This window comes from Myotis yumanensis, unplaced genomic scaffold, assembly GCF_028538775.1.
Source record: "Myotis yumanensis isolate MYYU_CA2020_CCGP unplaced genomic scaffold, mMyoYum1.0.hap1 SCAF_2, whole genome shotgun sequence".
NCBI lineage: Eukaryota > Metazoa > Chordata > Mammalia > Chiroptera > Vespertilionidae > Myotis > Myotis yumanensis.
The window spans coordinates 72,437,456-72,460,822 of NW_027223753.1; the positions used below are offsets into that span (position 1 = coordinate 72,437,456).

Here is a 23,367-nt window from a genome sequence, read left to right on the forward strand (position 1 = left end):
CTATCTGGGGAAGTTATTATCAACCCTTCACAAACGACTTCTTGGAAATCTGAACAATATGCTTTCCACAAAGCTTTCTGGTGGTCTGGCAGCTCTAAAGGGACTCCCCACTAATGCCCTTTCCTCTGGCTCATTCTTTCCACGTGTCATAAAACAGCTTCCTGGTGAATGATTGCCACATAACTGGGTATCAGGGCACAGTGCACACTGTGGGTCTCTAGAAATAGCAACATCCTCTCGGGAGATACTTGTTTAATACCCCATGAAAATAAAGAGCGTCTACAGATTAACAGCGTAAGCTGGACAAGATGCCAGAGCCCTAAAGGCAAGTAAAACCCAAGTGAAACTCTCACTTGTGAGGTTTAACAGTGAGGAAAAACAAGATGCAACTTGATTATATACCCTTCCACTGGATTGTCTCAATATAGTAAAAGAAAAATGAAGCAGTTTAAAAGTATTTTCTAAGTTTCAGTATGGGATGATGAGAAAGTTCCGGAGATGGATAGTGATCATGGTTACAGAACAATGTGAATGTACTCAACGCCACCAAAAGGTGAATTTTCTATTGTTAAACACTGCCTGATATTATTACTTAGTAATTACACAGCCATTAAGAGCACTGACCCAATCAGAATCTGACAGTCCTGTATTTCAGACTTGATCCCAACTGTTACACCTGTGGCCCCTGGAGCACACCACTAAGCCTCAGTTTCCTTGTCTATATCTATACCACAGGAATGATAAAATACTTTGCTACCCATTATAGGCTGCTGTGAACTTGAAATAATTTATGTAGGAACTTAGCAGAGTTCATGGCACATAGAGATGGCTCAGTAACCCTTGACTCTTATTTTCTTTATAGGTTTTCGTAGCAATAAAATTCTTTTGTATTTTATACAATGAGGACTAAAAACAAGGCCCCAGCACAAAGGGATTGTTATATAAAACTATGTAACAACTTCCCATAAAATGCATTCCATGTTGTAATAAGTCATGGGATGAACCCAAGTGTTGATCACTAAGCCAATGGTTAATAAACCTTAAAAGTTTCACTCCCTAAGAGGCAACAATTTCAGAGAAGTCACAAGAACTTGAAATAATTTAACAGGTTAATATATATGTATTTTTATCAAGTACAATATGGTCATACAAAAGCATTTACTACAAATTGAATTCACACATACAAAAAGAGGCTATTTTATTTTTTTTTTTGTCCCTTTTATATCCTATTTTAGGCAAAATGATGAAACCCAGAAAATAACAGAACTGCACTAGTTCTAAAAACTTGGAATTTTATATATGAAATATATCCAATCATCTACACCTCCTCTCAAATTGCAAACAATGAGGCTTACCGAACTATACTTAGAATCAACTTAAATAAATCTGTGCACAGTTCAGATGAAACATACATTGTCAATGTTAAAAGTCCAGGTAGAAAAAGTACATAAAATTATTCATAAGTAAAAACATTTCATACAAAAGAAATGTTTGTGTTTTTAAACCCAGACAATATCAAGAGGAAATGCATTAAATTTTAAAACATGTTTTGGACCATTATATAAAATACCAAAAGGTTCAGAGTGTTGAACAACAAAATTTTATGCAGAACAAAGCCAAAAGTAAAAATTATTAAGTGTATTATAAAGCCAAATAAGACATAACTGCACTATATAATTTAGAAACTGGTTTAAGTGCATTTTCTCTGGACAATTCAACTACCACTTGTAAATATGGCAATTAATTGAAATGCAATTATATGCAGATTTGCAAGCCTCTTGGCCATTCCATAAATATTAAAAAGTAAATTGCCAATTGAAAAATAAAAGGTTGCATACATAACGTAAAAGCACAATGGTCAAAGATGCGCTATAAAATTGTGTTTAAAAAAACAATCATACTAAACAAAGAGCTTTCAGGCACTTGCATTCAGAAACGTTTCTTTTATAAATAAGCACATAGTTTCATTTCAAAAAAATAAAGCTGATTCTTCCCAATTGCAGCTATTAGTTGGGAACTGTATCATATATTAGGGATGCATTTAAATGGACCATTTTATGGGGAAAATCAACTAAACTTCAAAAATACAGATAATTCCAGTGAGACACAGAGGTGGCCCTATCAAAACATTCTACCATTCCATACAACCAACACAGGATAACACAATGACAACAAGCGAAATCCACAATTTGGCAATCCTATACACAAGGGGCCCTGTCAAAAATTTTCACAAGACAAACACAATACCACAAAACAAAACAACTAAAAAAGACAACACTATACAAACTGTGGGGTTTCATCTTCAAGGTCTTCAAATTGTTGCATTCGTTTAAGCCTTGGCCTCTGACATGTTGGGTGCACGTCGGGCACGTCATGCTCCTGAGAGTTCTCTTTAGGCTTACTTGTCGTCGGCTGCATGGGACAAGCTGGTGCGTTTTCTGAGTCTGGAACTGATTTCAGCATATGCCCCTGAGGAGCGTGAGCTATGCCAGGAGACACTGCTGGGGAGGATGCCGTAGGCTTCTCCTCAACCCCTCTCACGCTAGCAGTGGGAGCACGTGGCTTATAAAAGGTTGTCCAGTGCTGGGGCTGCAGTGTTCTGGGGGCTCTGACAGGAGCGGGAGGGCAGGAGTCAGAGGACTGTCTCTCCAACACCAGTCTTGCTGTTTCAGTGGATGGCTTACTAGGCTGGGTGGTATTGCCTGGATGGTCCCCACCAACCCTGACGCTCGTCATCACTCCTTCTTGGAGTGCATTGGGCACAATCATTGCAGTCTTTGCATTTAGGTCTTTTTGTTCATATTGTTTCTCCCCTGTTTTTTGTAGAGTTTGCTGGTGAAAGCTATCAAGTTTGAAACAAATGGGAGGGGTGTCTTTTCTATTAACTCCTTCAAAGGCAGGATTCTTGCAAGACTTGTCTGAATTTACATTTCCCATATTTCTGCCATTTCTCTCATGAGGAGGGCTTGCAAGAAGCAGCAGTCTCTCAACAGGCAAACTTACAGGTCTAATCTTGGTCCTTGGAGTATACCTCTCAACAACACTGTTTGTTTCCCTATTGGACTTTAGAGAAAATGGCTTGGAGGTTTTACAAACATCTTCCATCTTTTGTGATGCTGATTCAAGCTCTTGGTCAACATGCAAACACACTTTGTTGTCTGAAAAAGGAACAGATTTATTTAAAAATCAAACTTCCTGGCTCTTGGTTAACAAGAGGAACATGCTCTCAAAACAACAAAAGTCTTACATATTTTTTCATTATTCTTAGTTATCTATGCAGAGGAGTTTAAAGGAAGATTCTGAATAAAAATGTTAGAATTTTATATTTACTTAACTCAATATAATAAACAGCTACAAAATCCATTGTTGGTTAGTAAAAAACAAACAGAAAATACTTGCTGAAGTACTTTTTATGCACCATGCATTGACAAACAAGCAATTGCTGGGTCAAAGGGTTGTCATGATTTCAACAGGCAGACATTGGTAAATTCACCTCAGAAAAGTTACACCAATTTACAGGCCAGCCAAATACAGGTGTGCCCTTGAATCCCAACACTTTTGCCAACTCCCTAAATCTGCTTTTCAGTTACAGTCAACCCACAGCGAGAGCATAGTATATGAAATGCCTTAGATGTCTTTTGATCTGATTAATAAAATGGACTATAATATTAATCCTGTCCAATTAATGTCCAATAGGTTTAAGGAAAAAATGTCATTCACTCCATTTACTGTTTACTCCCAGACTTACTTTCTTCTCTTTCCTATCAAGTCTGAACCCATGGCCCATGTTTTCTCAAACTAGAACCCTGACTTCCTTTAAGCACTTTTCCTTTATGCTGCGTCTTCCCTACAAAAATTTCCTTTCTGGACAATTTCAGTCCTCTGCTCATGCTCCTCTTTTGGGCAGCGGTCTACTGACAGGTGCCCATCAGAATCACTGTCAGCTGACACCTCATCTGACCTTCCTCCTAAGCTGAGATTGACGACCTCTCTTCTTTGGGCTTCCAAGCAGCACTCCGTTGTTTCCCAGCCCCACATTTACTAGTACAGACCACTTTAAGGGACCTGACTCATTGGGGTGGGGCTGTAGACACCCATCAAAGTATATTCTTAAGTTCTGAAGGGAAAGCTCATAGCCTAATGCAGTGGTTCTCAATCTTCCTAATGCTGCGACCCTTTAATACAGTTCCTCATGTTGTGGTGACCCTCAATTTCATTGTTACAAATTGAACATAATTAAAGCATAGTGATTAATTACAAAAACAATATGTGCCGAAACCGGTTTGGCTCAGTGGATAGAGCATCGGCCTGTGGACTGAAAGGTCCCAGGTTCGATTCCGGTCAAGGGCATGTACCTGGGTTGCGGGCACATCCCCAGTAGGAGATGTGCAGGAGGCAGCTGATCGATGTTTCTCTCTCATCGATGTTTCTAGCTCTCTATCTCTCTCCCTTTCTCTCTGTAAAAAATCAATAAAATATATTTTAAAAAAAACAAAAAAACAATATGTAATTATATATGTGTTTTCCGATGGTCTTAGGCGACCCCTGTGAAAGGGGTCTCGACCCACAGGTTGAGAACCGCTGGCCTAATGGATAAAAGCGCATACTCCAAACCCCAGCTGCTGGGGTTAGCTCAGCTCTGCACTGGGCAAGGCAATCTCATTGTCCCTCAGTGTCTTCATTTGTCAAGATACTCATAACTGCATTTATGCTGCTGGGTGACATGAATATCTAATCATGAAAAGTGCTTAGAATTTTCTGGTATACAATATGCACTCACAAATTGCATTTATTATTGTAACTATTCTAATTGGGAGTCCTAGGTCGTGGGATAGTAAAATGGGAGCTGTTTACTGTTGGACAGGTATGGTTACCCACCCTACTAGCTGTTTGTCCACAGCTAGTCTACAAACATAGATTCAAATACGGACTGAACGATTTATTAGGGACATGACCTTTGGTATGATTTCACTCTCACACACTTTTAAACTATGGTTGAGTGGAGCTAATATACCTACTTTATAGCACTGTCATGAAGATTAAGTCAGATAAATGAAACCAAACAAAAAGCATAGTGCCTAGCAGAGAGAGGAAGGTACCCAGTCAGGCTATGTCAATGCTATTTGATTATACATCCCAATTTAACACATATGGCTGAATTTTTAAGAGCTGGAATTTAGCTCTAGTGATGTACAGAATTACAGTAATAAATGAAAGCCTTTCCACAAGCTTGATAGTTACCAATCACTGCAAATAAAATTATCCCACAGTGAATAAAATGACTGTAGACTAGGAAATAAAAAGACATAAACATTTATGTGCTTACTGTGCTAAAGGCAGATGACAGGTAATACATTTGAAAAAAAATTAGGAGTTTTGGGAGTCTAAATTTTTTAAATTTTAGGAGTCTAGTGGACTCCTTATGAGCAGTTAGATCAATACAATGATCTTTAGTAACAGAGATGCTAATGAACTATCATACTATAACACATTTCTGCTATGACTATAATTGATGGCAAAAAAAAAAAATGAGAAAGAGCAAAAAAAAAACCCAAAAACCACAAACAAACAAAAAACACCTATGAACTCCAAGATACCTTTTTATAAGAAAGACTATAATGAAGAATGGTATTCACTTAAAAGTGAGTCAAGATACTCATAACTGCATTTATGCTGCTGGCTAGCAAGATCCACTAACTGAAGAAGCTTCATTCTCTGACTTCTCTCACCTCCACTCACCTTGGCTTTTCTTTTAATTCATGGCTTATTGACATAGTTTTAAATCAGTAAACATGTATTTTACATGGCCACTCACCAATGAGACACACATCACATTTTTCTAATGCATTCTGCTTTTGTTCTGATTCCTCAATAGATGCAGATATTTCAAGAATTTTGTTTTCACTATCTGCAGTACGGATATCCTGTTAATGGAGAGAATTTTTAAACGTGATAAAGCAAAACACACCTCACAATAAACAAACCGTTCAAAGATTTATAACAATATAAATACTATAAAGTTCTAACACAATTCCATAAAGATCAAAACTCACTTCCTTTGAAGAGAAAAACAGTGACTTCATGAAATGTTCTGGGTCTCTTTCTTCTGGTGATAAGAGAGGCTTCAGAAGACAGCCTTGGTTTACTTGAGGTGCAACACCACCTGTACTACACACAACTACATCTTGTGGCTGCAGGGATCCATCAAAGATCTTCTGGGAATAAGCAATGAGGAACTCTACCAACCGTGCTTGATTTGAGTATTCAGCAAGAGAAGAGATGGTGATAGGAGCAGTTGTGGGCCTTGGCCTTATAAGACTTGGTCCAAAGATCACCCCCAAATTTTTGGAGTTCATCTTGTTTTCTTCTGCATGATCTACAACCCTGTGGAGTAGAACACATAAAGCTGTGTGAGATATGCATATTAGACTTCCTCAATAGTAATTAACGTCATGGAAGGTTTGGAAGGATGGAGAAAAAACAGACTGTAGAAGTCTAAGAAAAAAAATTTATTTGATTAAATGTTGACCACACACTAAGTTGGGTTTCATAGAATCAGGATAAAATTTAAGTAAGTAGAAGGAACTACTAGCGTTTTACTAGCAGAAATGAGGAAAAAAAAATACCCCTAAAAGGTGCAGGTCCTCAGGCTGGAAACGTAAACATCATGGTCAAATTTGCTCGAACTGTCCACAGCTAGTCTTCAAGCCTAGCTCATTCTACTTCCTAAAGATCTCTCTGCTCTACTGTCACTCCCACTGCTCTGGCCTTACTTCAAGCTCTTATCACCTTCTTTCTCTGATGATTCAAGGAAATCTGAATTGTAGTAAAAGGCCACCCCTCCAAACCATTCTCCATATTGCTTCCTGAAAGATCTAATAGGCAAATCTGAGCAGGTCAAATTCCTGGCTCAAAATTCTTTAGTGAACACAGAAGGAAGATAGTCAACTCATCCGCCAGCTATGTAAGATTTTCTTTTCCAGGCCTCTACCTAGCTCACTCCTGCTACTGCTTATTATATCTTAACCTGATCAAATTGTTTATACTTCCCAAATGCAGAATAATTTCATATGTCTCTGTGTCTGTTACCCTCTGCCAGGAATGCTCTTCTGCACATTCTCTGCCACCAAGCCACTATTTAGTTCCTCAAGTCTGGCTCAGAGCTTCCTTCTCTAATTCATGACCTACCCTCCGCCATCTTCCTCTGCATGCTGTGCATAGCTCCATAACATAAATGATGCTGCACTGCACTTGTATGCCTCCCAAATTGACAAGCACAACAGGTGGCAAAACCATTATGTTTTCATTCTTATTTCCCCAGCCAGAGCCTGGCACGTAGGAGGCATCTGAGGAAAAGATGTTGGCTGTATGAATACATTCATTATCTCCTTTTCTCTAACACATATTAGAAATGAAATGTTCATTTAAAAAACAATAGCACAGCCCTGGCAGGGTAGCTCAGTTGGTTAGAAAAGCATCACAATACGACGCCAAGGTTGTGGGTTCAATCCCTGGTCAGGACATACTAGTATACAAGAATCAACCAAAGAAAGCATAAGTAAGGAGTCACCAATTAATGTTTTTCTCTCTGTCTCTCTCTCTTGCGTTCTCTCTCTAAAATCAATAAATAAAAAGAATAAATACAATAGCACAACAATGTGAATGTACTTAATAGTACTGAACTGTACAGTTAAAATAATTAAGATGGTAAATTTACATTGTTGACTTTACATTTTTTTAAAGAACAAAAACAAAAACTCATCAATTATCTATCCACTACTGAATGCTCTTCTTATGCAAAGTTCTTACCGTTTAAGATGTACTATGAGGTAATGAAGACTGTTAAAATTTGATACTGGCAACTGTCTTAGAAGGTCCTTGCTTTTTAGAAGAATTCGGTTGATTTCTATACATGTAGTTGGCCATTTTTTGTCCTCAAGGCTATCCTTTTTTGTCTCTTGTTCTTCATTTACATGTTGGATCTCTTTTGCAAGGTCTATAAATTCCTTGTACAATCGGAATAAAACAAACGGTTCTGGGAGCTAAAGAAGTAAAATTACATTAGAAATACCATTGTCTCCCCCGCTCCATTAATAATTTACTGACTAGCTACTAAATGGGTTAACATGAATAAGACTTAAGTTCTAAATGCTACAGATGTGATCTATAAAGTGAATATGACAGTCACCATAAATCATATCTTTATTTAAAATGAGTTAACTGATAATCAATAAAAGTCTAAACTTTACATTCATTACTGCCCCAAAGTTAGCATGCATGTTCTTCAGCTGTTTTACTGAAACAAACCCAGGATGATATACAACACAAGTCAAGTTAATTAGGAAGAGCTTATACTCTGAGTTTTACTGGTATGGGGGACAAAATTCTATAGGGTCCTTGTGTTTTACTTAAATCAGACTGAAGATTAGCATAAGATAATATGATTTACAAGAGAGAAAATGTCAACATTTTATTTATCTAATTTTTAAATACAACTTGAATTGTCATAAGGTCAAAAGGAAAAATTCCTCTGTCACCAAAGGGTATGCCACCTTAATCTGTCCATGCCATAACTTACTTCAATATTTCTACTGCTCAGTGATGGAAAATACAGTGTACTTCTACTTAGCTGATGTCCCATACTATCTGTGGTGAGGTGGGTACCTGCTTATCCAGTTTCCCCAGCTGGTCCCAGAGAGGGAATGCTTTGAGATCAATTTCTACCCCTACCACTGCAGGATCTGAAGAAAGTAACTTAACCTCTTGGAATTTTAGATTTCCTACATGGTATATGAGTAAAATAAAGGCTGATCGCTCATACTCTAGATTTGAGTATGGTTACCCACCCTAAAATCTTGGTCCCATAGTATTCCTGAGACAGAATGAGAGCTAATAGTATTGGACCCTATTAATTTCCTTTTCCTGACTGACTGGAAGAGATAAAGGATTATTAACTGAGATTTATAGTCATTCAAAGGTAATATGTTTTTATGTCTCAGCTGAGAACCTTTTAATGTGATTATAGAGATATCAATAGTTTCCTGGGCTAACATGACAGGTCCAACATTTCTACCTAATTTCTTTTTCTCTGAAACCCCACTGAAATACAGTTAAGCCCACAGAACTGAGGGAACACCAATGAATGGAGCCAAAAACAACATTTTACAAGCTGAAGAGCAGATGAACCAGTGCTAACTTAGCAGGCGTGAGAAAGCTGCAATTCCAAACTGAGATCCAACATGGTTTACAGGATTCTAAGGAGACTCAGGGTCAGTTAGCATGAGGTGCTCTAATTCTAAAGAAGGGTGGGCTAGCCAAGAAGCATTAGATCTTTAGATCCTTGTCTCCATCCTATGTAAGAGCAACCTTTTCTCCAGAAGTCTGGAATTCCTTCTCTGGGCAGTACTGTAAAACTGAGGGTTCTCTGGATGGGCAATGCCAAATGCAAGAAACAGGCGAGCAACTATCTAAAAACTAGAGGCCTGGTGCATGAAATTCATGCACTCAGGAGCCGGGGAGGGTCCCTCAGCCCAGCCTGCGCCCTCTCGCAGTCCAGGACCCCTTGGGGGATGTCTGCCTGCCAGCTTAAGCCTGATCCCTGAGAAGCCAGGCTTGCTGCTTCTTAGCGCTGCCTTGGAGGCTGGAGAGGCTCCTGCCACTGCTGCTGTGCTCACCAGCCATGAGCCTGGCTCCTGCATTGAGCGTCTGCCCCTGGTAGTCAGTGGGTGTCATAGCAACTGGTCGTTCTACCATAACGGTCACTAGGCTTTTATGTATAGACAGAAATTTAATGACTGTATGCATGCTGAATGCAGAGATCCTAGAGCCTTCTTATCCTACTTGGCTCCCAAAGCCTGGCACCATACCTCCAGGCAGTAAAAGACCCTTCTCTGGGGTATCATACCAGCACAAGAATAAAGACCTAGAGATGCAGACATCGGGTGTCTCTCAGGAAAGCTCAAAATCTTCAAAGACTTCCTATATTCAAGAGCTTCCAAAGACATTTCAATTCCTACCTCTTTCATTTTAAGCAAACAACCATGGAAGACAAATCAAAATAGGTAAAAAAAAAAATCAAACCCTAAAACTTGAAGGTCTAAAACTATACTTTTCTAAATGGTAGTAGCCACTAACAACATAAGAGTAGAGCACTGGAAATGTAGCTGGTCCAAATTGACATGTGCTTTTAATGAAAAATACACATCAGATTTTAAAGACTCTAACAACAACAACAACAAAGTAAAATATTTCATTAACGATTTAAAAATATTGATTAGATACAAATATATTCAATGTTAAATAAAATATTAAAAGTCTACCTGTTTTTTTCTTTTTATATGGCTACTAGAAAATTTAATATTATATATGGATCTACATTATATCTATATTGGATAGGGCTAGAGGCTATGCAGAGAACTCTATTTATTTATTAACTTTTTAAAAATTTATTTTTTTTGAGAGATAGAGAGAGAAAGAGAGAGACATCAACTATCAACTTGCTGTTCCACCCATCCACACATTCATTGATTGATGCCTGCATATGCTCTGACCAGAGATTGAACCTTCAATCCTGGCACATTAGGACAACTAACTGAGCTACCCAGCCAAGGCAAGAATGTTTTTTTTAAAAAGTTATGAATATCCTGAAGTGGGTAAGATACTGCTATAAAAAAAACCAGAGAACCAGAGTTCTTAGAAATTAAAACATGACTTTAGAAATGAAATAGTTTACAGCAGGGCTGAATGAAAAGCTTCGGAAATATCGTACAAAGTATTAAAAAAAAAAAAAGAATAATAGAAAAAAGGAACTACAGAAGCAGTACATGTCCAAATATAAGTTCCAGAAAGAAAACAGAGAGAAGTGGGCAATAATATAAAACTCCTAAGAATTAAAGGACAAATAACCAGAATGATATATTTCACAGAGTGCCTGAAACAGATGAAATACACCCACATCAAGGCATACCATTGTGAAATTTTAGAATAGGGAGAAAAAGAAAGCTCTACAACAGTGGTTCTCAACCTTCTGGCCCTTTAAATACAGTTCCTCATGTTGTGACCCAACCATAAAATTATTTTCGTTGCTACTTCATAAATGTAATGTTGCTACTGTTATGAATCGTAATGTAAATATCTGATATGCAGGATGGTCTTAGGCGACCCCTGTGAAAGGGTAGTTTGACCGCCAAAGGGGTCTGGACTCACAGGTTGAGAACCGCTGCTCTACAAGCTTTTCAAAGAGAATAGGCCACACACACAAAGATTCAGGAATGAGGAGGATCCGAGTCTCCAAAGAGAACAAGAAAAATGCCTTCAAAATTCTGAAGAAAATAACTTCCAGCTTAGAATAAATATTATATCCTTCCACATCATCCACACTCTCCAATTCCCATCAAGAAAATAGAATAAAGACAAATAAAGTTTCAAATATTTAATCTTATTGCTCAAGGGATGGGCATGACTAAAACAGAATAAATCAATACAAAGCACAGAAGACAGGTGCAACCTCACAAGAGAATAGGGTGGAGACGAAAGGGTTCAAGATGACAGATAGCAGAACTCTGAAGAGAGACATGTTCAGGACTGTGGTTACTTTGCTCTCTGTAACTCTCTTCATTTTCACCAGAGGACAGAGGGCTGCTGGGCTTGGCCCAGGTCATTTTTAACACTTGGCTTCTCATGACAATGTGCAGATTGTTCCAGCAACCCCTCCATGAGCTGCTCCTCGAAGCCACAAAGGCCACTTATTTCACCCCACATAAGTGTTTTCTTTGGGTCTAATCCTGTAAACTGCAATGAGCACAGAAAGAGGAAATACAAAGTAGGCCACTCCTCAACCATCTTCCTGCTCAATTTCCAGAGAAGCCAGCTTATAGGATAGCCCTGGCTGACACCCCAAGTGTGGTGAACTTCTAGGACACACTCATGATGGTGCCCACTGACCTCCCACAATAGCTACTTTAAAACACTGTGCCAATGAAGGTAAAGCTGGATTATGACCCAGACACTGTTGTTACTGAATCGACCCTTCTTATAACAATGTAACAGTCTTTCCTTACACAGCTAGATTTATGCTTTCTGCTTAGTTTTCTATAACTTAAGGATATACTGTTTAGGAATTCACAATAGGTATTAAAACTTAAGAAAGGACAGGGAGTTATTAACACAGCTAGGAAAAACCACTGGGGTGGGGTTACAGATTGCAATGGGAGGGGCACAAAGAACCCTTTTAAAAGGTATAGTAGGTGTTCTATTTCCTTAAGCTAGATCAGTGGTTCCCAAACTTATTTGGCCTACCGCCCCCTTTCCAGAAAAAATATTACTCAGCCCCTGGAAATTAATTTTTTTAAAATTTAATAGCAGTTACTCATCGCCCCCAAATGTACCTGTGGCCATCACTGCCCCCCTGGATCGCTGCAGCGCCTACCAGGGGGCGGTAGCACCCACTTTGGGAATCACTGAGCTAGATAATGGGAAATGAGTGTTTGTTTTTATTACTATTGGTCTGTAAACTGTACATACATTTTATATATACTTTAATGTATATATTAAGAAAGATATTAATATGGTCTATGTCAATGAACATATGTGTAGCAAACGTAGTCATCAAAATACAAGTCATATTTTTGCTCTTTTCCAGTTAATGTTAGGTTTTAAGGGTAGACTTTACCTGCCGAAGGTATAATTTCAAGACGTCACAGATGTCATGTGCACTAAATTCTGAAATGTCTACCAATTGCATTCCATTTTCCAAAGCCTGACACAGTTTCTCAGTTTTTATTTTGTTTCCACATACACGATAAATTCCCTTGAGAAGAAAGAGGGAAAATATTGCAAAATTCTGTTTAGAACAAAGGCTAAATGTGGACATTTAAATATCTTTGATGTGCCCACTTCAATTTTTATTAGTACTTCAGAAAAAAAAACTTGTGTTAAATAAGGTAATGTTTTCCAAATAAATCTGAATAAAATCAGTTCTTATTAAAAATTAAGAGCACTGTTTTCCTTTAAAGTGTTATCATTAGAATAAATCACACAGGCATTTGTTTAAAAATTTTCATTTCAAGAGTTACAACATACCTGTAGACACAAGGCTCTACTTTCAATCTCTGTGGCACATACTTTGAGTATAAAAGGAATGCCATCTGGTTCCTTTTTTGCAACTTGTGTGAATTCTGCTCCAAATAAATGTATTTTCCCCAAAAGTTTTTGATGACCACAAATGATGACTAAATTTTCCAAACACTTTCGGTGACAAACAAGGAGACACTAAGAAAATAATTTAAAACTGGTTAATTTATCTTAAAACTATTCACAACTGGACAAGTTAAAGGTAGAGTGGTAACACAGAAAAATGAGTTTAAAAGGTATTACTTAAGGTGTTTGGAATACATTTAATAGCAAAATGAAATATAAAATTGTAGAAGGTACATGTGGTTCAATTTATTTGCAATCCTAATCAGTAAAATTAATTTTTAAAAGTATAAAACAAAAAGTATTAAGGGGCTAATGTAATTCCAGAAAGATCTTACCTCTTCACATTCAACACCTTGGAATACTACAATGCTTTCACAATCCCTACATTTCGTGGGGGATCTCAACTTGCGAAACTTGTGAGTGAGAGCTGCCTTTGACATCAATGTTTTCTTATATGTTCCAAGTGAATTGGGTCCTTGCAATAGAAATAGATTATTATATAAAAATCGTAAGGTGACTTTTTTTCATAAGACAGAATATTTTGAAAAATTTGCAATCATTCATAGGTTACAAAAAGCTATTATTTTGAGTCTATAAAATAAAGGGTCTAATTTAGAAATCTCTTACGAGGCACACATTTATCAAACATTTTAACGATGAGTAAAAATCACCACCAAACCAGTAAGATACTTCTAAAATAGTACAGCAGAATCAGAAAGTTAACACTGTTATTAATATGACCTTTATTAAGCTGGGAAGGGTTTTATATAGGTGGCATTTACATAGGGTTTTTATAAAATGCCCCTTTTATAAAAACTTCAAAGAAAACTAGCTGTATGAGGTAACTGTGTCATAGTCCCATTACAGATAAAGCTATTCTTAAATCATCATGAAATTATAGCTAATACTAGCTAGTAATATATGAATATCCTGCAAGAGGCCAAATGTTCTGTACTGTTTTAGGAAATGATGCCAAAACAGATATCTGGAGGTTTCAAATATATAAAATTAATTTATATGAGTCTAATTCAAGTCATTAAGGTAAAAGACTTATTTTTTTTGAAAAAAAAAAAAAAAGACTTTTCTTTTATATCCTTCAACATCCACAACTTTCCTTGTCCTCAAAAAGTATACTTATTTACCTTTCCTGCTTAACTCCTTGCTCTATTTCTATTGAAGAGGCTTTTTCAGAATTTCTCAGCATGGCAATACTTTTAACAGTTAAAGCACTATATTAGGTTTATGAAAGGTCAAAATATCTAGCCTATTTTAGCACCATGCTAATACATTCCAGATTGAGTAGTTTTGCTTTTTGTATTTGTAACATTGATTAATATATTATCAACCCATACTTGCACATAATTTGTTGGGATATATTTGATATATTTAAGTCATTATAATGCCTTTTGTTTAATACACAGCAAAGTACAGTAGGTCCTCGGGTTACGTCAGAGATCCGTTCCTATGGCGCAACGTAACGCGATTTTCGCCATAAGTCGGAACCCACCTACATAAGCACCTATGTCACTCACATGGAGCACACACAGCGAAATGAAGTGAAACAGAACAAAAAAATTTAAAAGAAAGATAACAATTTCTGACCTTTACTTGTGGTAAATAAATAAAAAACATAAAGCATATATGTACATACGTTGAAATGACGGAACTTTTTTTTTATAAATAAATGGGAGATGGCGACGTAACCATGAAACGACGTACGTCGAGTCCGACGTGACCCGAGGACTGTCTGTAATTCTTTACATTATAGTACTGTCCTAATATCATGCAGTGCTACTGATTCAATTGGTTTAGTGAGAGCTTGATTCAGTGTTATTCAGAGTGTCAATACCAGCTTCTGAAGGGGAAGGTGGCTCTCTTTCGTCTAGGTCATCTGCAGAAGACATGGTTCCACTGGATGGAGTTCGTGGAAGTTTTCGGTGAAAATCTCCTAAAAGGAATTATGAATACAATTACCTGGCCATGCACTGTAGAATTTTACAAATGGGTAATGACAACATCCTTTTTGTTGTTGTTCCACTTAACTGGTTGCTTCTTGTATGTGCCCTGATCGGAGATCAAACCTGCAACCCTGGTTTATCAGGACAACACTCAAATCAACTGAGCTACCTGGCCAAGGCAAAATGACAACATCTTTTGAATAACACAGTCATAATATTTATTAGCTACAATGTAAAAAATGTGTTCCATTCTCAGACTTTGGATACAGGGAATTCTAATACTTATTCAAAAGAAAGTTGAACCAAAGAAAATTGAACCAAAACTGACTTTTTCAGGTAAATGTAAAATTGAGAATCATTCATCCCAATGAGACCTTAATTATCAATTTCTGATAGTAAGTGTTAAACATTGTATGCTCTACAAGACAAGAAGTATTTTCTGTTCACGTCATATCTAATACCTGACAGAGTAGTTGGCACAATAGCAAAGTTGTCATTAAATGCTTATTGAGTTAAGCTATAAATAAATGCATACAATGTAACCTAAAGTTTGTAAAATACATAAAAATCTTTAAATTCAGCAATATAATAGTAATGTCATATTTATGTGAACAGTGTAACAAGAGACTAGGAATAGGAACAATATCCCAAGATGCAAGTTCTGTCCGCAAAGGACACAGCTATGTGTATCAAAGCAGGTTCAGAAGCAGTCCAACTAGGCAATGGCGTTTATTTTTATTTGCTCCCTGCTATTAAAACAGGATTATAGTTAAGAATTAACTTAACTCACGGCCTTAACTATCTAAGGTTCAGAGTTAGAAAGGGCTTTATAAATGATTTAAACCAACAATACCTTCCCCAAAAGATTCCTCTGCATAATATGCTTAAAAGGTAGTCACCTAGTTTTTGCTTTGAATGTGTCCTTAATGATTGAGAAATCATGAGGTCGCATATTCCATTGTTAGAACTATTCTAATTGTAAAATGGCTCTCTTATATTACTGAGCAGAAATCTGCCTCTCTATAAACCCTAGTCTTAGGCCATATTTCTCCCTAAAGGAGCACGCAAAAGCACTCTACACCTTTACATTTCCAATATTTGAGGATAGCTGCCATGTCCCCAAGTTTCCTCTTTCCCAGGCTAGGCATGCTCAGGTCTTCACCCATTTACCTTGTGACCAAGTTTCCATAATTTTGTCTAATTTACATGAAATCTCATAGGATCCCAAATAATTTAGGGTTTTCTCTAAAACAGGTCTTAATTTCTGGGGATTGCTGAGGAACCACACTGTTTTTATAAAGCTAATTACAAATATTCGGTTAAATATTTAGGCTCATATCTCCAGAGTATCCCTCAGAACACAGCTAGTTTTAAAGGACATAAAGCAAGCCTACAAATAACAGGGCTGCATGGAAATTATTTCTAACTTAAATTCAAAGATTTATTTACATGAATAAAATTTCTATAATATGCAGAACACTAAAAAATAATGCCTTGGACTCTGTGATTAAATCCTATAACATTATCTCATGCAGTGCTAAGATCCTAAAGGAAGGTAGGTCGCCAGGAAGAACAGAACTGGAACAGTCTCTGGTAGAGGAGTGGAGAAGAAAAAATGCCAAAGTAAAAATCTCCTGGGTTCAAGTGCTACCTTCTCCTGCTAGTTGTAGTATCACTTACAGCATGTTATCCTCTTTGAAGCCACAATAGGAGCTTTCAGACACTTTCTCTGCCTTTCTAAGGAGCATGAGATTATAAAAGTACTATAAAGTACATTTATAAAAAATTAGTAAGAATAGCAATCACAGGCACAAGAATTAGTGTTAACTATAATGTCCATTACAGCAATTAACTATAAAACAATCCAAAAGATAGATAATAGTTATGTTCACAGAATAGAATACTATCCAAAGTAGAGTATAAATTAAAGATGGCTACTTACACCGATATGGACATTAAAAAGACACATGGAAGTAAAAAAAGAACAGCATGATTCCATCTGTGTATCATTCTGAAGAGGGGAAGGCTCAACTAGATACACATACTAAAACATTTGATGCTTTATTCTGGTGGAATATGGCAATGTTATCAAGGAGGTGTACATAGGTACCTAATTTACTGATAATGTTCTATTTTATTATTTTTCTTTTAACTGCATACACACACACCTCTCTCTATAATTCATTATACAAATAAGTAGTTGTAAAATATTTCTCAAAAGGAGTATTTTAATCTTTTATTAGTTTTCACTGCTAGAGTTAAATACTCATATACCTGGACTTATAGATTCTGAATCCAAAGATCTAGACTCACTGCTTCCTCCAGTGCTCTCAGAGTCGCTGAACATCCCAAATGTCCACGACTTTATAAAAGAAGGACCTTTAAGAAAAGAATATTTAAAGTTAAACTTGGCTGCAGTAGTTCATAAGGCAAAATACTGACATAGAAAATGAGATAAATCAAGTTTCTTTAATCATAATCAAGAATCAATTTTAAGACAAGCACAGTGTTTAAAACTGTGAATAAGGCTTCATAAAGTTACAATTCAAGGCCTGATTTTTAAATTCTAGGGTTGCAACCCATTTAATAATCACATTTAAACTATTTGATATTTCATAAACTTAGTGCTGCCTTTAATGTGAATACCTACCTGTGATATCGGCACTGTTGGAGCATCTGTCTTCGTCAATCTTACTAGAACTGTCAGGAAGGCGCACAACATCCTCTAAAGAGTCAGCAGGTCCATATCCAGAAGAGTGGGAACTATTTGTTAATTGCTTAGTTACATTCCTAAGAAAAACCCAAATAAAATTCATCACTGAGGATGACTAATAAGCCTAGTTTATTTTGTTTACAGAAAAATTTTAATTTAATGAATGTAGAATAATTTAACTAAATATTAAGAATAAATCGTATTATATGGCTCAACTTCCTAAAGAAGGTATGAGTAAAACTTAATCATTTATACTTATTATAGCTGAAATATAGCAAAGAGTAGCAAAAGTAAAGTCAATTCATGTCATGGTTCAACTTTTCTAGTATAACCTCTGTGGAAAATGAAGGTTAAATCTGCATACTATTCATTCAAAATAGGTATAACCATGACTTGTCATTCTCAAAAGATTCCTAAATCTTAAAGATCTGAGCTCTGGGTCAAATAGAAAGCTTTTTTACTCTTAAATGAGTTACATCTTAAGTAATATTTAAAAATTCAGAAAAAAGTAAAGTCAATTCTGCCAATATTACTTTAATGAGATACCACTTTATACCAGAATAGGAACTTAGCAATAAATATTTTATCTCTTGAAAAAAATTTAGCTGTACATTCACACTTACCCATCAACTTTTTCTTCTTCAGTCGAATTCGTGGCCCTGACAAATTCACTATACTCTTGGCCTGGGTCATAAAGTTTGGCACTATCACAGAGAGACTGTAAACTGTTTGCGAGGGAGGCAGCCTGTAGCTGTTGCATTTGGAAGAGGTTAACCGTTACCTGTGATCACAGATAAAGACAAAAGTCAAAATAACATGATATACAGAATGCTATGTAAATATACATTTACTTCAAGTGACAACACCAAGGAAAAGGAATAAAGTGAAGCAAACAACATTGAATATCATCGTAAGCATACTATGTTGCCTGACTTTGTGCAAGGTCTAGATTCAGAAAATATAAGTTTTAATCCAATATCTAGGAGCAATCATTTCCAGTAAAATTGGCTTAAACCAAAAAGTTCAAAAACACAACTCCATTTTCCTTCTGGTTCATAGTTTTGGGAGGTAAATGTATTTTTGAGGATTCCCAGCTCTGTACTCGAATGATCTGTTCCCAACTGTCTCAACTCTTACTGAAAATGTGGGGGAAAAATTCTAATCAGAGCACTATTATTTTGATATTCATTTTTCAATCCTATAAAATTAGAAATGCTTTATATGTATAATGTATCCTAGAGTACTACATTTTTATAATTAGGTATTATTTTGAATGTACTCTACTCAAAATACATTATTCCACTGAGTTTCTGCAAGTGTGTAAATATGTTATCAGTGCTACCACTTAATGTAACAATAGTAACAACAATATAACAACTGACAGAGCTTCTAATATGCCAGATCCATTCTGAGAACTTCACTACTTTAATGTATGAATTAACTAATTTAATGTTCACAAAACCCTAGGCTTTGGGTATATTATAGCAAACAGATGAAACCCCACTCCTCATTGAGTTTAAGTTCTCCTCAGACTGGTGTCAAACAGAGCAGATTAAGTAAATAAGATAATTTCTGGTAGTGAAAACAGCTAATAATATTATGTAAGACTGTCAAGTTATGGGACATGACCAGATACATGTTTATGAAAGGTTATTTCTGACATGGTAGGTTAGTACTGGCCTTTCTGAGGACATAGCATTTGAACTGAGAACGGACATAAGAATGAATGAAAAGCTTCAGGGAGAACATCAATCCAGACAAAAGACCCAAGGGCAAGAATTAGTGGGAAAGAGCTTATTGCACTCAAGAAACAGATGAAAGGTCAATATGACTGAAGCAGATTGAAAAGGTGGGGGCAGAAAGGGGAGCAGTCATCTAAACCACATTAAAGAGTCTGGACAGCTGTTGGAGGGTTGGGGAGTGGTGGAGGGATTGAGCAAAAAAGTAAAAAAGAGAACTCAGTGTGCTGACTGCTGGGAGTCGGATGGAAGGAGGTAAAGGAGGGTATACGGGGGACAGTGATGGAAGGAGACTGGACTTGGGGTGGTGAACACACAATGCAGTGTATAGATGTTGTATTGTGGAATTGTGCACCTGAAACCTGGATAATTTTACTAACCAGTGTCACCCCAATAAATTCAATAAATTCAATTCGTGCACTGGGCCCTAGTTAATAATAAAAGACTTAAGCAATAATATATACAGGTAGCCCAATCTTAAATATATCTTCCCTAAATTATTCAGCCTTCTCCCATACTTAACAGAAATGCTAAAGTGGGGTCCCCAGGTGGGAGTTCCTCCAGGACTTGATAGTCATCTTAACTGAAGTGGCCCACAGGCACCTAAAAAACCATCATGCCCCTTTAGACCTTTTTGTCTCTCACTGTGTTTTCTGAATCAGGGACTTAGTCCCTTTCTTCTAGGTTCCCAATAGTTAGCAGTGTCCACATTTGGGGAAATGAGCAAATAAAGAGTAATAGGAAGTGTTATTAGTCCAGATCATATTGTAATTTTATATGTTTTCTGGTATTGCTCACTCAAGCACACAGGACTTCCAATTCTATGCCCAGCTTTTGTCATCTACATCTAATTTTTGTTACTCCGTGGGCACAAGAATTAGTGTAAATTTTTCTGACAGCTGATGAACTACAATTTTCCAAAATTTCAAATCAATGGGAAAAATTTCTCCCACTTAAATGAGCAATAATATAAAAATTAATTTTTGTTCAATATATTTCATAGCTACAGTTTTTTTAAATGATAGTTTTCTTGAACGTTCTAAAAAAAACAAAAACCCCAAAACACTCTTGTTCTAATTTTTCCCATTCTTCAAAGCCCAATGATTTGATTAAGTCTTTAGTGACTATCTTGCACATTTCTCCTTCCTCTCACTTAGAAACTAATTATGATCTACATCCCACATACTTCAATGCTTTAAAATTTAAGACAATTTTGAATATTCAAGAATAATCCTTAATGACCATAATATAACTATTTTTCTGGGATATGAATCTGATTGTGTATGTTCCTTAATATAGTGAATGAACCTGATTGTCTATCATCTTTATATCTCAAATGATTTTGTTTTTTCTGCAATATATATGCAATGATATATCCTAGAATGGAAACATATTTTTAAAAACAATTTGGGAGGTGGTGTTGAAAAATAAGTCACCAAAAATATCAATTTTTTTGATGGAGGAGAAGAAAACGTACATCGGAGAAAGTCAGTTTTTACCTAGAAGATAATATCTATAGTCAAGAAATGTTGTTGGATTTAGTATTTGCTTATATCTAAATGTGAATAATGCCTAAACAATAAAATTAAATAAATAAATGTGAATAATGCCATTTAGAACAAGTAATACTGATTGATTAAATTGGTTCAAAAAACAATAAACAATAAGAAATTTTATTCACAAATACACATATAGAACCTCTATATAAACTGTCCTTATACATTACATATTGTAGTGATTTTCATGAGTTTGGGAATTTGTTCAAGTTTAGGGAACTTGAACTTTAAAGTTTACTTCATACAATGATATATATTGCTTTCCAATTTTTCAGTATATGTTAATTCTAAACTCCTTGAGAGCAGGTATCTGTTTTACCTTTCTTTTATATAACTAGTAGGCATTTATAAATACAGATGTATTATATACAAAATTAGTCAACCTCTTTCTTGTTCACATAACATCAAATTAAAGAAAATCATAATTGTATTACCAAGTAGCATCACTTTTTAAGAGGAATGTAGACAAACAAGATTGCAGCTCATGGGAGAATTTAAAACCATGTGATATGGAAAAAAGTAATCATATTTTGGGATATTTAATATGAAAAAAAAACAGAGAAGGAAGATAATAATTATCTTTAAATATTTAAAATGTCTGTGGAAAAGGGATTACATTAGTACAGTATGATTTCAAAGGTCCACAGGAAACAGATTTCTTTTTGGCTCAATATAAACATCATACTAATTTTGGAGTTGCTCAAACCCAGACTAAATAATCATTCAGCATGACAGCACAGGATTTAAGAGCATAGGCTCCGCAGTGGTTCTCAACCTTCTGGCCCTTTAAATACAGTTCCTCATGTTGTGACCCAATCATAAAATTATTTTCATTGCTAATTCATAACTGTAATGTTGCTACTGTTATGAATCATAATGTAAATATCTGATATGCAGGATGGTCTTAGGCGACCCCTGTGAAAGGGTTGTTCCACCGCCAAAGGGGTCTCGACCCACAGGTTGAGAACCGCTGTTACAACTTGTGTGCTGGGTGACCTTGATCAAGTTATTTATAACCTCTCTAAACAAGTGCCTTAAAAAAGTTAATATGCAAATGAATAATGTGGGAAATCTTTTTCAAAAGACAGATTCTGGTTACAAAAGGAATATACACACTACAGAGTGGGATAAAAGTACGCTTATAGTTATTCATTTGGAAAATAATACAATAATTAATGAATAATAATAATACAAGAATAAACTATGTGTTTTATGTATTCACAACTATAAACCTACTTTTGCCCCACACTGTATATCCTTTGTGCAACCATTAAAAAAAAACTATACAAAGAAATACAGTAAAAAAACCAACAAATAAATAAAAATTCAGGTAACAGATAAATTAAAAGGTGGATAAGAATATTATATAAATTAAAATATAATTATAATGGAGAATAAAATAGATTAAATCTATACAGGGTTGGGCAAAAGTAGGTCTACATAGTACATATAAATAATACAATAATTAACTAATAAATAAAATAAACTTACATATTCACAACTGTAAACCTACTTTAGCTGATCCCTATATTAAGTAAATTAAATAGATAAAAATGTAAGTTAAATAAATTAAAATAAGCAGCTAAAGGCAAATAAAGGGAAACATAACATATACACAGAAAACCAATAATGAAATAGACCTAAATCTTGAAAATTTATTTACAATTAAATATAAATTGTCTAAACACTCTCTTAAAAAGAGATTTGTCAAAACAGATTTTTATTTTTTTTTTATTTTTTTTAAAATATATTTTATTGATTTTTTACAGAGAGAAAGGGAGAGAGATAGAGAGTTAGAAACATCGATGAGAGAGAAACATCGATCAGCTGCCTCCTGCACATCTCCCACTGAGGATGTGCCTGCAACCCAGGTACATGCCCTTGACCGGAATCAAACCTGGGACCTTTCATTCCGCAGGCCGACGATCTATCCACTGAGCCAAACCGGTTTCGGCTGTCAAAACAGATTTTTAAAAAGTCAAGACAGCCCCAGCCAGTGTGGTTCAGTTGCTTGGGTGTTGTCCTATGTACCAAAAGATTACCAGTTTGATTCCAGGTCATAGCAGAAGCCCTGGTTTCGGTATCAATCTCTGGTAGGTGGCATGAGGAGGCAATCGATGGATGTTTCCCTCTCACATCGATATCACTCCCTCTCCCTTCCTCTCTCTCTAAAAATCAATAAACTATTCTTTAAAAATAAAATA

At 35.9% G+C, this 23,367-nt stretch overlaps 1 protein-coding gene across 7 annotated transcripts in view; it reads right to left on the reverse strand.

Annotated features, from left to right (window-relative positions):
- Nucleotides 1-1,109: 1,109 nt before the first annotated feature.
- Nucleotides 1,110-23,367, reverse strand: part of ARHGAP29 (Rho GTPase activating protein 29) — an 83,041-nt gene continuing 60,783 nt past the window's right edge. For all 7 annotated transcript variants that reach the window (XM_070405637.1, XM_070405635.1, XM_070405636.1 and 4 more), the window contains 11 exons: nt 18,492-18,649; nt 17,806-17,945; nt 17,430-17,534; nt 15,047-15,145; nt 13,533-13,672; nt 13,081-13,269; nt 12,671-12,808; nt 7,810-8,042; nt 6,054-6,384; nt 5,816-5,924; nt 1,110-3,158 (listed from right to left, as the gene is read on the reverse strand). In XM_070405637.1, coding sequence (XP_070261738.1) covers nt 2,278-3,158; nt 5,816-5,924; nt 6,054-6,384; nt 7,810-8,042; nt 12,671-12,808; nt 13,081-13,269; nt 13,533-13,672; nt 15,047-15,145; nt 17,430-17,534; nt 17,806-17,945; nt 18,492-18,649 — 2,523 coding nt within the window. In that variant the 3' untranslated portion in view covers nt 1,110-2,277. The remainder of the gene's footprint in view (nt 3,159-5,815; nt 5,925-6,053; nt 6,385-7,809; nt 8,043-12,670; nt 12,809-13,080; nt 13,270-13,532; nt 13,673-15,046; nt 15,146-17,429; nt 17,535-17,805; nt 17,946-18,491; nt 18,650-23,367) is intronic.